At 38.0% G+C, this 13,233-nt stretch overlaps 1 protein-coding gene across 5 annotated transcripts in view; it reads left to right on the top strand.

Annotated features, from left to right (window-relative positions):
• The window catches only part of UBE3A (ubiquitin protein ligase E3A), a 53,738-nt gene that overhangs the window by 14,512 nt on the left and 25,993 nt on the right, over nucleotides 1–13,233 (top strand). For 2 of the 5 annotated variants that reach the window (XM_074608348.1, XM_074608338.1), the window contains 3 exons: nucleotides 1,679–1,825; nucleotides 2,444–2,562; nucleotides 5,958–6,002. In XM_074608348.1, coding sequence (XP_074464449.1) covers nucleotides 2,543–2,562; nucleotides 5,958–6,002 — 65 coding nt within the window. In that variant the 5' untranslated portion in view covers nucleotides 1,679–1,825; nucleotides 2,444–2,542. Of the gene's footprint in view, nucleotides 1–1,678; nucleotides 1,826–2,443; nucleotides 2,563–2,980; nucleotides 3,047–5,957; nucleotides 6,003–13,233 lie in introns of all 5 variants that reach the window. The other 3 variants (XM_074608328.1, XM_074608358.1, XM_074608368.1) reach the window with 2 other exon arrangements.

Raw genomic sequence — 13,233 nt, forward strand, 5'->3', positions numbered from 1 at the left:
GTTTTTTGAATCCAGCACCGACACTTCATGTGTTCCTTCACTGTTGACCGTCATGTTCATGACTTCTCCTATATGAAACAGCCTCAGGAAAACCCTGTTTTACTAAGGTTGCTGTCAGCCTGTTGTTCAAACATGCTTCCATTTGAATGGAAGGCTGCCGTAATTAGCTCTTGCAGATGGTCTGGGTGATACAGGGCACAAGCCTAGGTAGGGAGTGATTGATTCAGTGCGCTCCAGAATGTGAGCTGGTACTTCCATCAGTCAGACAGAATGTGGGTTTCCCAACCAACGAGGCATTAGAGATTACACCACTGTCCTCTTTGACCAGCATACTAAAAGTTACTTGGACAAAGAGCTAGAGGAGGCTTTAATTTCTAAATGCATTTTTACAGAGCCATTTCACATCAGTTCAGAAAGCAGCAAGAATTTAGATTTAACTTGAGGAGAAAGCATTGCCTTAGAATAGGCATCTGTTTCTTTAAAGCTAATGCTTGCCTGAAAGTAGACATTGTCAGGTCTTAAACAATGACAATGCCATAAGCAGTGTCTTTAAGGCTTCTTAGTTTTGCATCAGCATCTTGGGTTTTGCTGTTTGCTTTTCTGTACAGCTGATGGTCAGCAAACATTATTTTGAAAATCTTTACCTTGTTTGTCATTTAATGTTGACAGATGAGGAACCTTTCCAACTGACTTTCATTCATTGTACTGTGTTCCTGGCATTGACTCAGTTAAACTTTGACAATTTACTCCCCTAACAGATAGGTACCAGAGAACCTCTGTTTTGTTTCAGAGGGTAGCCTGCTTCTTTTTTACTTATGTTAAATGCACTTGCGTTTAGACGAGAAGAGTCAAATATTACTGATGTTAAAATAATTAAATGGCACTTTTCCTACTTCAAGGAATGTACCCAATAAAACTAATAAGCATCATCCCGAAACTAATACAAATTTTGTTCCATTGCAGAGTGTCAAATTGTAGTAGAATGGCAAAAGTGAGCAGCGTTTCTGACAAACTTTAGAAAATCACTGGCCTTGCTTACTGATCAGTGATTCCATATCTCTGACAAGTCAACAGATAGAAGTTAGCATTGAGAATGCTTGATTGCCCCTCAAACCTAAGACCTTACTGAAAGACTCTTGTAATAGGTTGGACTGAAGCACAAAAGCTTTCTTTACTGAACCATTTGAAGCTGTTGGATGTGCTCTGTTAGTATTTGCACCAGATCTTTGTGACTGCAGGTGTGCCCTAAATAGCTCGGTACCCGTTGTGCACCTTGCTTCTGTGTGAGGCGTCTGCTGCATGGCAACCTACCAATGTGGGGTTTCATCTGGGCTAGAACCACAGGAGTAAACTTCTCCGATACTGTACAGGGGTCCGTGTCTTTGTAGCTACTGGTTGTTTAGAGAAAGTAAGTCAACTTTTTATTTACTAAATACAGTAATAACACTTTAATCAAGACTTTATATTAACAAAAAGTGAATAATGCTGTTTGTGATCTGACTCTCCATCTGAGGCCTTTTTTCTTTACAGTCTTTGTGCAGTGCACCTAGGAGCTTGGGTGGGAGAGAGAACGGGGTGAATTGTGTGTTGAGGGTTATGTTTGGAAATATATGATCAGTTAACTTTAGTTTAGAGTAGATAATAGCAGTAGGTAAGAGACTAACTGGTTCCTTTTCAGCCATGGAAGTAATCAGCTGGGGTGGTCCCAGGGCGCTCTGGGCACGAGTATTGCTGAGTGATCATTGGCTGCCACCTGCGTGACAAAGTAAAGGACCAACCCTTCAATTTATACCAGTGGAGCCAGATCACGGGAAACAATTGACAGGTAAAATACACTTTTGAAAATTTAAGGGAGAGGAGAGACTACATGCGGTGTGAATGGAACAAAGAACCTAAAAGATGGGCCACAGATAGCAAAGGTTGCTTCTCTGAAACTTTTACATACCTTTAGCTTGCTTCATTTTAGGAAGAGGCACACACAGCAAAGCGCAAGCTACATGTTGCTCCCCTGAAAACATGGAGCCTCATTAGAATGTCAGTATTAATTGAGTTGTAGCAGGGAAACAACTAACATAATTTTATTGTAGTTAGAAATTCCAGTTCGTATTTACGCACATGGTTCCAAATCTTTGAATGCTCATTGTCTTGATGTCGGTTGCTTTCCCCTGGTCCAAGAGATGGGTTTTGTTTTGTTTTTTTTTAGAGAGGCGGAAAAGAAGTTGATGAATTTTCAAGTTTACCAGTTGAGTGTGCTGTAGTGAGTTACTCCAGAAGCCTTAGAATGCATTCAAAAATGAACTAATTTTTGTGCTGTAGGTCTTAATCTCGCAGATAAAACAATATTTAGCATCAATATTTTTCTTCTGTTTTATGGGTTTTATTTAGCGGACTGGCTGAAAATAATTTTTAAGGACTTTTAACTAAATTATTTTTACTTATTTAGAGTTGTTAAGCTTATGCTTAGCCCAGCGTGATACAGGATTGGTGTGACAACTCGTTTTTAATCAGTGACTCAAAATTGTGATCACCCTGATGTCACCGAATGGCCACAGCTTGTAAAAGGTAAGCATAAAGCATGTAGTGTTGTTTCTCAGGATCACTTTTAGTATAATGTTTATTTTAAAAGTATTTCATTTGTATGGCTTGCAGTTAGTTTTATAAATAGTATTAAGGTATATTGTTTGTTCAAGATAAGTCAGCTTGCAAAGTTGACTTATCCTTTTGCTTAGAGTGATTTCAAAGCAACTTACCTTGTCCCTGCCTCGTTTTTAAAATACGAGGACCGTGGTGTTCCGTGGTATGCCTCTTAAGAGCAATACTGTCACTTAAGTCTCTCGTGTGCTTTACTGTCATACTAAAATTCTGTATAAATTGTTTAGCATACTTATTTAAGCAATTTGTTCAATTTTTTTAATGTATCTGTCGAGGAGGTTTGATGTTAAAATTTCTAGGCTTGCATACCTCTACTTTTCTCTCCTAGGGAGGTACAGTGGAGGTAAAAGGAGTGGCTTGCAGAATGGAGAAGTTGTTCCCTGTGTTATTGGAAGTGAGCCATCATTTGAATTTGCTAGCTCATACTGCAGTATTCAGATTAGTTGGTGTCTTGTGATCAGTATCTACGATCTAATTCAAAGCTGAAATTTGTAAGAGCATTTGCTCTGAGATTTTCTCTGAACAGAACTCTTGTTTCAGATTTTAAGCATGATGAAGGGATGTCTTGCCATGCTATATAGTTGTATTTCAGTACTGTTGCCTGCTCAGAGGAATAACAAGGTATCTTGTTTGTAAACAATTGGGTATTGCAGAATAAATAGCTTCTCAACAAACAACTACAATTCGTATAATTGGATTGATCTTCCACTTGTTTTAATGAGTACTGAAAGTTCTTTTTATTTGGTACTCATATTGTCATTTGAAACCTCTTAAAATCTGGTTAATAAGTACATCAATAGGTTCTGCAAATCATAGTTGTGGTAGGTCTGCTCATGTTATAGAAAACAGTAAGCTGAAGGAATTTCGTCCCTGTTTTCTGTAGAACCACTTACTTTAGAGGACCAAACCTTTTTTGACTCAGGTTTCATTTTTTCTGAACTTTCCTGAAAGTGTGTCTTCTCTTACATTGTTTGTCTTATAGAAGAAACATTTTTGTGAAATAGCATGTACTGAACTGCACTGTCTGTTCAAAGCCCAGATAAAACTCATACAAATGATAAGGACAGGAAAAGATTTTGGCTATACTGATAGCTATGTTTGGAGTACAAATCACTGGGCTGCCTTTTTTACACGCTAAGTTTAGGTCCCAGTCTGCTCTTTTTCTGTAACTTTTCATACTGATATGTATCTTAAAGGCTCAAAGTGATTAATACTCGTGGTGGGTTTTTTTTAACACCGCTATTTAACTTGCATTTGCATAGAGACTTAAAGCAGTACTCTTACCCAAAGCCTCATTGTGTTGTACTTTCTGTGACCAAAACAAAGATAGCAACCGCCTCAAACTTCCAAGCTCTTCGCTATCAGTTTCTGAAGTCCTGGGTGTGAATAGAGGAGCTAGCCAGTATGAATATAAATACTCTCTTTTCCACTGCTTCTCAGGTTGTATGGCTTCTAGCACTTGCATGCTTAGGTGAATAACCAGGAAAAAAATAATTGAGGTTCTTTTATCTCTGCTAAGTATTTAGTGACTTATTTTGGTCAGGGGAGTTGAAGGGAAATTAATTTTTTACTTGTTTTGCTGTTGAGCGTTATTTTTGACAGCAACTATCTCATCAGTCATGAACTTTAATGAGTGAGGGAATAAATAGAGACCAAATTTTGGCAGGTTTTGCTATTTTCCAGTTAGAGGTTATTTGCATTTTAAGCATTAAGTTGGTTGGATAGTAAGCGCAGAATTCTGTCATAGTGTCAGTTGAATTTCATAACTTAGTGGAATATAAACAAATAACTTCCTGTGTTCTGCATCATCTGTTGCTGCATAGTATCCAGCTAGCCTAGGAATTTTAAGTTATCCGCCAGAAATGCTTTCTAGGCACTGGATCTGTTAATATACTACAGTTTGGTAAAATCCAGAAAGTTGCTAAAATCTGGTATGTCAGTAGAGGAACTAAGATTTTAATAGGGAATTTGGAGAATAGTCCAGGTTTTAATAGGAGGGACCATCCAGGAAGGTAGTACAATGAAACATAGGAAGAAAGGACATGTTACAGGCTACAGGTGGAGACTTCCAATAGTATTTAGAATAGTACAGATAGTCATATAATAAATAGAAAAAATTAGAAATTCTATTCCTGTAAAGAAAGATTTTTCCCAGTAAAGCTATGGCAAAGCCTGCTCAGCTGTGCTAACTGAAGTCCCCTAGCAAACTCTGTGGAAACCTACAAAGTGAGTTCTCTTTGCAGATTTTAGCTCACTTCTGTTTTGAGAAAGCTCTGTCATGAAAGACGTATTTGTTCATGTAAGCTACAGAGTTTTACTGTAATGGCTGTGCTCTATTTCCACTCCTTATGCAGTATATCCAGCGTGGCAGTTCTGGTCAGCTGTACCAAAATCTATACCCAAGTGAAGGTTGGATAAGGTTCTTCAGGATATCATTTCAAGGCAGCTTAAGGTGATTGAAGTCAAAACTGCTGCATTTGTAGTGCCTAGTCTCCTGGCTCATCTGGCTACAAAGTCACTGGGCAGGGGGAAGTCCAGAAGGGAGGGAGAAAAATAATGTTTCAAAAAAAAAAAAAAGGCACTTGAATCAATGCTGGCATAAGGAAGAAGATGGGAATAAGGAGGAGCTAAACAGCTGTAATTTAGCTTACTATACCCCTTAAATTACTCTGCAAATTAAGTCAAGGGGGTTGGCATGCTGAACACAGGTGCTGCTTGTGTATTAAAAAAAGCCAGGCAATAACACCTAATTCTGAATATTACTGGCTGACCTGGTGGCTACAAGGAAGAAACAGAAAGCTGCCTTTAACGCTTATGCTCTGTGAGATTATGTCCATAAATTCAAGTAGAGATGTGAATTTTGTTTTGACATTCTGCTGAGACCTGCTTTTGAGCTACTGCTTAGAGTCCAAGTGTGCAGAGAATCTGTTTGTAACAGTTGATCCCTGATAAACTTTAAGTATACATTTTGGTTACTGAAGTGGTTGTGAAGAATTAGCCCAGAACTGGTGCACTAGGCAACCTGAATACGGAAGTGCTGCCAGCAGAACTCTCCGCTAATGGCTGCTGTTGCGTAAGCTGTAGGGAAACAGCGCTGTCCTCCTTAGAGAAGTCTGGCTTAATTGTATTGTTAGATTTTATGTTATAAACTGTCTTTTAGAGTTTGGTCAAACAAATTTCAATGTGCAAGTGCATAATTTAGTGTCAATAATACATTATCATCACTTTCCATCTTTCCTAACTTTTCATATTGTAATGATTTAAAATAACAAACAATGCTTAAGGTTTCGTATCTGTATTTGCAGATCACCAGGAGAACCTCACTCTGAAAACATTGAAACTAGCCGAATGTAAGTAAATGAGTGGATGAGTTTGGTGTATCTTGTTTAAAAATGTTCTGAACACATGTAACAGTTACTCTTGCGCCTGCCTTAATAAAGAAGACAAAAGCTGAGTAGAACTGCAGAATCACCTTAGAAAATTTCAAGTTAGTATTTTGCTATGGAAAAATAATTTTAAGCCTCTGTAGAAACTGTGATGATTCTTTTTTCTTTTTTTTTTTTTTTTGGAGGGTGAATGGGTTGAAGGTAAAGTTCAGAAGTTTAATTTAATGTAAACCAGTAGATGGTAGCATAATACAGTGTCAGAAATCTTCAGGCCTATATTCAGACTTGACAGTACGGGTGTAATTTCTACCTGCTATTCACTAACATCTTGCATGGGTTTGAAGACACTTCAGTACTAAGGCACAATACCTCTAATATGTTGTGGCAGATGGATTGCTGAACTACAAAGAAAAAAACCAATTCTGACTTAATTTGGCAAATTTATATGCTAGTTAGTTCTAGAAGCAGAAAACTGTCGTTCTTTCACTAAACAGTATTCATGTAGTACCTTGCTCACAGTTCTGAACCTTGTTTTGGTCTGTCTTCAATAGCCTAGAAGCAAGATTATGATAGGCTGAAATGTTAATTTAAATTTCAAATTCAAAAGGGTTGCAGGAATGAGAGGACCATTTTAAAAAAAGAATAGTTTTTTGAGACTTTATTGTTCTGTTAGTTAGCAAACAAAGGTTCTTTTCTAGCTATTCAAACTGTCCTGTCATAGAACTCAAATAGGGAAACCACAAACTCTGCTTTTCTGGCTTACAGCACAAGTTCCAAAATAATAGAGGGAGCGTAGCCCAGTGGTTAGGGTACTGTCCAAGGCTTCGAAAGACCTGGGTTCGTTTCTCTTCTGCCACAGACTTCTCTGACTTTAAGCTGTCTGCTCCACACCCTTCCCCCAAGTGGTCTAGCATTCTATGCACTGTGGGCTGAATGCCAGTTTCAGGATGTTTTGCAGGCTAGGGACATGGTGTGAATTGCTCTAGGACAACTCTGCTGTAGTTACCCAACTTGGGGAGGAGCAAAGCTGAGGTGAGCCCCTCCACGTTGGACTGCGTACCTAACCTTAAAAGTGATGAGAAGCAAACAAGGAATGCTTTTCTCATGTGTTTTTAGCAATTTGATGCAGTGAAGTCTTTTCTTGCAGTAGGAGGAACATTTCTCCTGGGACGATGAATTTGCTTTTCCCTCTCATGCCACCTGTTACAGAACTGCTGTCTAGCTGACGCCTTAGGAGTATGGATTGCAGGGATCCAGACCTGAGAGGGGACTGGCTGTTGCTACGTGGATGTGCATTAGAGACAGAGGTTGCAGCGCAAAAAGCCTGCCATGGTCTCTTCTCCTGCTCCAGTAGCAACCCTGCTGCGTTGTGTTTTATTGTTCCTGCAGCAAGTTGAGTTGTATTCTCTTGCTTCCCTGGCCTAGCCAAACGGGGGAAATCAGGCTGTAGACTGGCTGTAGTCCACTCAGGATATTGTCAGCTTTTTACACGTTGTAAGGAAAGATGTGTCAGAAACGAGGATCTTGACTGGTGTAAAACAAAGACTCTATAAGGACCTATGATAAATCAGAAGGAAAAGACAGTACAACTATTTTTTCCTTCTAGCAGTTTGGCAAATTTTTTTGTGTTTTACCCTCCTTAAAACTGAACCTGAAAAGGTAATCTACAGTAGCAAGTTTTCCTATGTGAAAGCTGTATTTCTTATTTTATTTTATTTTCGTGCAGCCAGAGTTGCCTTGACCGTGTAGATTTCGGGTATCTGTCTAAAATAGATGTAAACCAGTCAAGTTGTAGGGATTCACATATTTGAGCAGTAGTTATACAGTATTAATGCATGGTATACTCGCAAAACTAAATTTTTTAAAACTATCACAATGTGATGTGTATATTACCTGTTGCAGAGAATTTCTGCAATCCTGCTGCATAGTTGCTCTTGCCCCATAAGGTGGAATGGCAGGCTGGGTAATACAGTGTGACTGGCATGCCTTCTGTGTAGCTAAAATAGTTACTATGTTATTTAGATGCCTATAATTCATCAGTAAATGCGGGGAATTATGCAAGTGTTTCATTACTTGTACAATGAATGGTTAAGTTAGTTTTGCTCTGGCTGATATAATTGCTTTATTTGTTACTGTGTTTTGCATTGCAAAGCTTTATACCAAGAGCATAGTCACATATGTTTCACATGTGAATTAAAATAAATAAGTAAAAAAAAAATCTACTGACTCTTCCAGACTCTTAGGCAGCAAATTCTTCCACAGTTAAGTCTTGTTTATCCCAGGCTTTTCAGATTCTGTCTCTATGCGTGATGAACATCTTGGTGCTAGGTCAGAATTAGGAGTCTCTTTTCCTTAGCATTCGTTCAAGTCTTTGAATTTTTAAGGTCAACATCTTCTCCTGTCTGCTCCTGTCACAGGTCCGCATTAATTTTCAGCTTCAATTAGTATAACTTTCTTAAAATCTCTTTTTCATTAAGTTACATAATTTTTGCTTATGTTAACAGTAATTGTATTCTTATAGTATCTTTTCAGTTCATGTATTTTCACTCTGTGTATTATATGTTGTCACATATCAAGGCAAAAGTTTGGGTATTTTGATATGATGTCTTTTTGTGCATTCATTTCTCCTTTCTCTTTTTAGGATGGGATGTTTTGCAATTTCAAAGCTTCTCTTTCTCTTTTTAAAGTCATTTAGCACCCCCCCGTTTAAAGTGTTGTTACAGTTATAGTTGATATATAGTCATCTCACATTGGGGTAGATTTGATAGCTGGTTTGTTGAAAAGAATGGCAAAATAAAAATTCTGCAGCAGTCTCAGAACATGCCAGAAAAATAAACTACAGCCCTTGCAAATATATACAGTAACTGTGGCAAATATATACAGTAACTGTGTAAGTATTAGGATTTTGTGGTACATACTTTCTGATGCCATCCTAGTGCTTTCTAGACATATAGAATTCTTTAAATTACTTTCCTCATAGCTGAAAACACAGATTAAAAATAAACAAAAAGAAATCCTAAAGAGAGATTTCTCTCTAGATCTGTCTGATCCACATATATTAGGCTGTTCTTAAACTGGAAACTCAGTAACCATGGGACATGCTGATTGTGGCCTCTGTATCAAATCTTGCTACATGTAGGAATTTTTGTAGCATTTGCTGCTTGTTTTATTGCCATTCTTGGAAGGAAAAGATATAAGAAGTATCTTTATGTATGCCTGCAGCCTTGCACTATTTTATACTGTGAGCTGTCTAGGATGAATTAAAAAACTTCTTCTTGGAGCCTCTTGCAATGCATCATTTAGCCAAGCAGTGATTCCCTTGAGGAAACTTCATCAGTTAATAAGACTGTATTGACTGTACTCAAGAATTACTACTTTCTTAAATTTAGCAACTACTTGTAAGTGTCTGTTTTACCTCTGCTTCCAAGAGCAAAGACGAGATAAGTTGACCGATTCTATAATGATCTGAAATAAGAGGAATTCTAGATTTTGCACTAGAAAATATAACTGAAGCAAATGTATTAGAGACCTTGGTTCCCATGGAGCTTGGAGGATGCTGTAAATTTACCGGTTAAAAATAAACAAAAAGAAAGCTTAAAGAGATATTTCTCTCTGGATCTGTCTAATCCACATATGCTAGACTGTTCTTAAACTGGAAACTCAGGTGTTTAAGTCTTATGATCCATCATCCATGTTATTTGCCTTTAGTTTCTGCGTGATCATGGTCATCCTTCTAGGACAGTGTCATGCAGAATGAAGGCATGGTAAAAGAATGCTACCATGGAAACCTAACTTTAAAGTGTTCTGGAGTTTTTAATAACTTGAAAACAGAGTTGTATGGTTGTCCCTTTCCTGTACTTCGCCTCTTTTCTTCAAGTTATACAAGGAAGAGTACAAGGTTGATCAGCATTTAGGTCTCTTCTGTCTGTAGGTCAGTCTTATGCATTGCAGTGGTCAGTCCTCTTCTCATATCGGTATTTTTGTCTGAAATAGTTTGTCTCTTCTGTCATGCTTTCTACTGAAATGCTCCAGTGGTCCAGAAGCAGACCATTGGAATCAGTGTCTCCAAGTTACTGTCCATATCTTTTGATATCTCACTGCAGTGTTAATCTCCTTTCTTTGGTTGGGCTGCTGATTAGAGTATAGTGTATAAATTTCATATTTGACAAATGTAAGCTAGTTCAGTAGTGAACAACATGAATTTTAATTGTGTTTGCTTTAGTGCCAGGGCTTCTTTAACCAAGGGGAAAACAACATGGAAGGTACTCAAGAATATGTATTTTGCTTAATATTTTATAAAATATTCATTATTTGTTTTGGCATGAATATAAAAGACAGACTGAAGGATTCCTGCAAGTATGTGAAGTTACTGTCATTTAATTTCTTTCCAATAAAGACAAAATTGGTCCTCTTGTGGCCTCATAGCTAGTACAGAGATTTAGAATTTATGACTCATTACTTGATAATTTAAAACAAAATTTGGAGAACTGTTGAAATGCTTTGTGTGGTTAGATGCAATTATTCTTTGGAAGTTTAACAACTGATAACAATAGTGTACTTTTTTCTTTAAAATTTTAAGAATAACACATTTGTTCAAAGAAAGTAAGATCTTGTAAGTTTTTAGTCAGTCTTAAGCTTCATAATATGTTTATTCCAGCAGTAATTCAAGTTACTTTTTCTTTCTGTAGTTAAATACACTTATGGGCTTTTTTTTTTTTCTCCCTGCCTTTTCAAAAGGCACTGATGCTGTAACCATGAGCATAGTATTTAAAATGCAGTCAAGTTTGCCTGCAGTCATTACCATTTTTACATATGTTGATTGCTTACAATAATTGCCTAATAATTGTCTCCCAATAATCAGTTATTTAATGGCTTGAGGCCTGTAATGTTGGGAGGGCATCTTGGAATTAGGAATTTTTCCTGAAATTGCTTGGGTTGAAAAGCCAGGGTATAATTGATGCATTATTCATCTCTCAATTTTTTTGGGTAATTGAATGTTGAAGGAATCGCATAGGTGACAGGGCACTGCATGCCGCCTTAAGAGGGACAGATAGGAACCGGGGTATGAAAACAGTTGGTCTGTGGGATGACGTTATCTCTATAGAGTCCTGGAGCTGATAACTTAGAGGGGAAAGGGCAGTAATGAAGGGTGCTTTTCTAATAGGACTGTGGCAAGGTAATTTGTCTGTGAGACAAGATGAAGAGATGTGTGCTGACTATGTTCTTGATCCTCTCTCTCTAGCTTTCTGCATTGCTCCATTAAGTCCAGGACAACTCTTCTGTTCTCAGGTTCACCCTTCCTGAGGAAGTGCCATGCCTGACTTTGTCAGCACATAACGTTCCCAAAGGCACAGTGGATCTAGAATACGTGGTGGGGAGGGGAGGTTCCTTGGGTGAAGCCAGTATAGTCCAAGGGAGTTCACAGTCTGCACCCCAGATATTGGGGGCCACCACACTGGAAAGAACGAGGTCGGAAAATGCAGACTCCATGCACATTTGCAGACATACGTTCACTGGGATGACAGTGGCCAAGGCAGGCTAAAGGTGTTACAACACTGCTAGAACGGGGGACTCGGCTCCAGCTCTGGGTGGAGCATTTGGCAGCGTGCAGGCCACTTCAAAAGGGTCTGTGCAGGCAGTGCTTTCACTGGAATCTGGTCTTCTCTAGCACTGTTGGTCTTGCTCTTAACTAAACAGTAGCAGGAAACCAGCATGCAAGGTTTGAAACAGAAACTCTCAGAAAGCAATATTTAACTTCACAAAGATGACCATCCATAACCCACACTTTATTTTTAAACAGTTTTTGATCTGGTGGTCGTCTTGTTTCCACAGCGGTGTAATTGTTGCAGGTGTATAAGTCTCTATGCTCCTGTCTGTTAAGGCATATACTGAAAGTTGTTTTGCTATTAGTACTAAAAAAATCTGCTCCATGTTTTTTTCCTATCCAAAAGACAAACACAAATTTTCCACCAGTTTAATACTTTTAATAATTAGTACTTTTGTTGGTGTGTTTGTGTTGAGAAAGAAAACAGCTTATGAACATTCTGGCACTTCTGAATCCCAAATAGTTTTGTTAAAACAGGCCATTGTAGATTTCCAGTTATTAAAATTGTCCCTCTTGGAGCAATGTGAGACTTCTGTGTAGAAATAATATAAAAGATGTTGTGTCCCAAGCAGAAACCATTCAGAAGTATGTCATTTCATACTGATGTTTCCAGACAAGTATGAAACCTTCATACATATTTCTAAAATTTAGGTAAACTTAAAGCAAAAATGATGCATTTATGCAGATATTTATAACTTCAGGCAAGTTTTGAAACTTGGATGAAAGTTCCTTGCTCTGAAGAATTATATGCTTCAGATTTTTCTAAAATTCCTTAAATGTTTAAACATCTGATTCTCTCTATCGCAAAAGTTTCCTTTATGTAGCATTTCTCTGTATTTAGTTTAAGATATTTGGGAAATGTAAATTAGATGCTGTTACATAGGAACTTTTGAACCAGTGCATTCAGTCCCTTGTTTTGTATGTGATTTAGACATTAAAAATTTACTTTACAACCCAAAACGCAGCTCAATGCACCATTGCCTAAGTATCTAGAGGCTCAGTGGTGTACGTTTCTAGTGATACTCCACAGTTTGGGCAGCATTTCACTTAAAAACACAAAGTACTTATTATCTGGCTTTTTATTAGTTAAAGAACAATTAAAAAGTAAAAAGGCGCTCTTTTTTCTTTAAGTACAACGAAAGTAAGTCAGTGAATACAAATATTTTATTTTTTTTAAACAGAAAAAAATATGCTTGTGAAATTATTGCCCTTTGGGGAAGGAAGATGATGCCTATTTTAGGTGCCTCTCCCCCTCACTGAAGCAGTGCGTCTTGCTTGAGGAGGTTATACAAGGCCCCCTGTGTGGGAAGTTGCCCTTAAGACTTAAGGATATGCCTGTGGAATGTTTACAACTGCAGCCACACCAGTGCAGTTTCCTGCTCAGATGTGCAACAACAACGTGACTCTTTGCAAACATACATGCAAGTCAGTCACTGCAGCCTTAGCCGCACTAGGTGTCTGCGTGCTGATGTACTGTAAACTAATCATTGAGTTTATAAGGGACCAGTTACTCTTTACTAGATCCCTGTGTAGGAACTGGAAAGGAGCTGCAGGTCTTCACTGTGTAGCCTGAGCTAAGAATAGAGAGGG

The sequence above is a fragment of the Larus michahellis genome, chromosome 1 (genome assembly GCF_964199755.1).
Source record: "Larus michahellis chromosome 1, bLarMic1.1, whole genome shotgun sequence".
NCBI lineage: Eukaryota > Metazoa > Chordata > Aves > Charadriiformes > Laridae > Larus > Larus michahellis.